Source organism: Clupea harengus, unplaced genomic scaffold, assembly GCF_900700415.2.
Source record: "Clupea harengus unplaced genomic scaffold, Ch_v2.0.2, whole genome shotgun sequence".
NCBI classification, from domain to species: domain Eukaryota; kingdom Metazoa; phylum Chordata; class Actinopteri; order Clupeiformes; family Clupeidae; genus Clupea; species Clupea harengus.
This window is the reverse complement of record NW_024879874.1, coordinates 29,604-34,141: the sequence shown is the minus strand read 5'-3', so window position 1 is coordinate 34,141 and position 4,538 is coordinate 29,604. Positions and strand designations below refer to the sequence as shown.

General features: G+C 42.8%; 1 protein-coding gene across 1 annotated transcript; it reads left to right on the top strand.

Annotated features, from left to right (window-relative positions):
• The first annotated feature begins 1,479 nt into the window (after positions 1 to 1,479).
• On the top strand, positions 1,480 to 3,550 carry foxa (forkhead box A sequence). The gene has a single exon (XM_042705324.1). It carries the CDS (start codon positions 2,357 to 2,359, stop codon positions 3,506 to 3,508), a length of 1,152 nt encoding a protein of 383 aa, XP_042561258.1. The 5' UTR covers positions 1,480 to 2,356; the 3' UTR covers positions 3,509 to 3,550.
• The last annotated feature ends 988 nt before the right edge of the window (positions 3,551 to 4,538 follow it).

Sequence of the window (4,538 nt, the reverse complement as noted above, 5' to 3'; positions counted from 1 at the left end):
TACATTGCCAACAGCGCTGAAAATGTGTGTCTTGCATGGGTACAACATGTTTGAGAATATTTGTTTTAGATCTGCATTTTGGATGGGTTTGTTTAGATTCCTTCTTATCAGAAATCAACTGTAGATTCCCAAGATCCTGTGTGTCAGCTTTGAAGCTCTCTCCAGATATTTAAGACTAAAATATTTAAGATAAAAAATATTGTATGACTGTAGGTGTGACAATTTCAGTGTAGGGGAAATTGGTTTCCTATTAGAGAGACAACAATGTCAGAATTTCACATACTGTACTTAAGGGCGTATTTTGGGCCAGTGTGATATCATGTATTTTCTTCATCAATATAATAATTGCATCATATAGCCAGCCAGTGATGTCACAGCCAGGATGTCCTAGATATCCAGAAAATGAATGATAGTGCATTCTTCTGGCTTTTATTCCTGATGGCAAAATAATGTTTAAAAAGAGTTTATATTACCTTATATGTCTCTCTGCATGGCCTATCACATTTCAAATAACTTTGTAAAGCTGTACATTTGATGTACACCCCAGCATTGGTGTCACTGACACAGTTTAAGGCAATTAAACACAATAAAACGGTGGGGTTAAATACCAAATCCCTCAGCAAACGTTTTAACCCAGAAAAAAAGAGGGGTTGGTCAAAAGAAAATGGGCGGGAGGTTCCCAAGAGCAAACTGAGACGAACAACCTGAGGATCTTCAAATGAACCTGTAGAGCTTCACCCTCCCATCACTACCGCGAGCTACTTCTCCCATCTGCAGAGTGGTGACGAGACCGAAAAATTCGATTCACAACAGACCATTTCCATTTAAAAAACACCAAGATTCTTTGTTTTTTAAACTTGGAATTGGGGCTGAAAGATGAGCGGAGTGAAACGAGAGAAAGGAGAAGAGTGGGCTACCTATTATCCGGATGAGGTGTGTGAATAATCTTTTTTTTTATATAAATTATGCAATCCTTTCATAACTTTTGTTTCGTTTTCTTTACAACGAACAATGTATTGCATTGTTAATTACATTTGTGTAGTTTAGTTTAAAAATATAAATCACTCGGTAAGTCATCATTTCATCTAAGAGTAATACAAATATTTTTTTCTTGCGTTTAAACATAGTTGCTAATTTAAGTTTAAAGTTTCTGGTGGATATTAATGTAATTGCTAGCCTAGTTCTCCAAACATTATCCAAATTCATTATCAAAACATCTCTAGTAACATCATCATCCTCTTGAAGAACAACAACAACAGCAGTAATAATAGTAATAATGATAATTTTGTGCATTCAGAGTTGGTTAAGGTAATGGTTGTCACAAACGAAAAAAATAAGACGGAATCCTATTTCCAAAACAATGCACCTGAAGTGGTGTTGCATGAGCAGTGCAGATTGGGTAAAAAAAGTTTTTAAGAACTATTAGCACTTTTTGTTTCCTAGTGTGTGCCCATTGGATTGTTATGTATGTGATTATAGGCCAATCTTTGTTAAAAGAACGACGGCAACTTATTCTGTTGCCCTACACTCATAGTGTAATATTTTATGCTGGTGTGGTGTTCAACTCGTGACCTGTTATGATCATTCTTCAACATTAGATAGAGTTTAGATTACAGGTCTATGTGTTCAACTCAGACTGTGTGTGGTCTGAGGGTAGTTAATTGATTGAGTCCATGATTGTGCCAAGGCCTTTTTTTCTTCTGACGGATGCCTATGACTTTACAAACGTATAACCAGGGGGGCGTTTCTGAGTTCAAAAAGAACACGAAATGGTAGCCCAAAGCCTCGAATTATTATTGACAACGTCCACTGAGAAAGGCAGCGGAGGGCAGCAGTCGTGTCCCCAAAGACCCCTCTGTCAAAATGTCTTTCATGGTACAGAAAAAAGGCGGACGGTGAGTGACTTAAAAAGAGACAAAACAAGCGAGGGAAGAATGGCCGGACTAGCGGAACAATGGGGTTATCGCTGGGTGGGTGGCCGGAATATATTTACATGGTGATACCCTAGAAGCTTACTTTGCTGGGTTGCTAATGAAATCAAGGCAGCGGCGCTGGAGGGAGGTGTTGGGAGAGTCTGCGTGATGGAATTCCCTCGCGCATAAAATGCAGGATCACGTCGCGAAGAAGGTTCAGAGGCTTTGAAGTAGGCCACTAAGCGATTAACACTGGTCAGGGCACTGAAAGGGGCTGGCATCTGTTAATTTAATTGATTTCGAATCTCATCATGGTAAATGTCTCTCTCCTGCTTTTTGTCTGTATTAATTAAATAATGTAATTGTAAAAAAAAAAAAACTATACATGATGTCACCTACCACCTTACTTTGTGTAACAAGTGGTTGTTTTCCTTCCTTTGCAGATGTACCCAGGAGGCACCACCCTGCAATCTGCACTGGGGGGCTATGTCCTCCCTGAGTCTCATTACCTGACCTGTGGGCCAGTGGGGGACTCCATGGCTGGGAAAATCTCAGAGCGTCTTGGCAGCCCTGGGAATGAACTGGCCGGCCCACCGCATCCACCTCAGCAGGGATTCATGGAGAGGGACCCATATGGACTGGAGGTCCTGGGCAGCGACCCTACTTCAGCATACCGGCGGAACATGAACCACGCCAAGCCCCCTTATTCCTACATTTCACTCATCTGCATGGCTCTCCAGCAATCACCGACTAAAAAGCTGACCTTGAACGACATTTATGATTGGATCCGGCAGCTCTTCCCTTTTTACAGACAGAACCAGCAACGCTGGCAGAATTCAATTCGCCATTCGTTGTCCTTCAACGACTGCTTTATTCGCGTGCCCCGCTCGCCAGACTCTCCCGGGAAGGGCTCCTACTGGACACTCCACCCCGACTCAGGAAATATGTTTGAGAACGGCTGCTACATGCGCCGCCAGAAACGCTTCCGGTGCGCGACGCCGCAGTCACCCTCCAAAACCAAAAGCGAGGCTGAAGGGAAGCCAAGGAAGGGAGAAGAGAAGAAGCGGAAGGCGACGGAGGTTAAAACCCCGGCCTCTGCCTCTGATTCTGCCTCCATGTCATCTACCTCATCTCCCTCAACTACCTCCACATTTGCCCTCACTCCACCTGTTGCCACACCCTGTGCCCTCCGCCCCAAATCCCCTTCACCCCCTCCACCCCTCCAGCGCCTCTCCTTCCCTCCTCCGTCCCACGAGCATCCTGCCCACCTGTCCCCTCTGTCCGTCCCCTCGCTCAACCCCATCACGACCACTGCCATTCAGACTCCCCAGTCTCTACCTCCCCCATCCTTCTCCATGGACCCATGCATGCGCAGCGAGCCCCTCAGCCACTACCCTTTCTCCATCTCTCAGCTCATGGACTTCCAGCCGTACGACTCCTCTGTTGGATACCAGAGCTACTACTCCGCAAACTCAAACTCTCATCACTACAACACCTACCTGATGAGCAGAGAGGAGTCACCCTACATGGGAGAGTCTGTGTACTACCCCTCTGGACTTGGCATGTGTTCAGTACCATTACTGAGCTCCTCATGAAGAGACAAAGCCGTAAAGGACTAGGAGATTTACATAGGAATAGAAAACAGATGTTACAGCTGTTGTGTGCTGTAGTATCAGTTAAGAATGTCTGGGAACTTGTTAATTCTTCCCGAGTGTCTTTGGTATATTCAATAGAATATGAATGTATATATTTGAATATGACTTTTGTCATGCCAGTATGTCATAACTTGAGCATTACGTCTGTGACATTGTTATTTTTCATCATTGTAAGAATTTCTCATAGAATAATTTATTAGTTATTTTTAAATGACTTCTTTTGTGTTCTTTGGTGTTCTTCTGAACACATTATTGCATCTGAATAAAATGTATTTGAAAATAAGCTTTTGTTGCAATCTTTAAGCAATAAACACCCGCCCTAAAAAAGATTAGACTAGTGCACTACATTCATATATGTTCATCATGTATGCTGGCCGTAACAACACCAAAGAAAAAAAACTCACTGACAACCTCAACTGACCAGCATTCCTCAAGGTGGTTGTGTGAGATGGAAAATCACCAAGCCTGAGAAAAGCTATTGTCTTTGCAGTAGTGGTCTACTCTCTTTAAGCTGCCACATCCTCCAGCCTCAACTACATTCCTCACATTGACACAAATGGGATTGCTCCAGGATTTGATGGTCCTTTTGTGTCCTTGGAGATTCCTGCAGACTGAGGGAAAGTATACCAAAATATAGGAAAACAGACATAGACGTAGATAGGAAACTTCAGCTGGCTTGATAGGTCCAGACAAACAGAAAAATCCATTCAAATGACTGCTCTCTTTGTTAAATTTCTTTTCGTGGCATTTCCAGACCTGAATTTCAGACAGGTAATTTAGAACTTTGAAGTCCACCTCTCTATCTGTCAGTGAGACGAAAGGGGCAGAGACAGATAGATAGTAGATTTAGGTGTTCTAAGTTGCTTTTCATAAACACTCTGTATGATTTTTCTGATAAATGGAAACATCCTTTATGGCATAAAGCACACAGTCTACTTCAATGACTGACACAATACACATGTAGATGTAG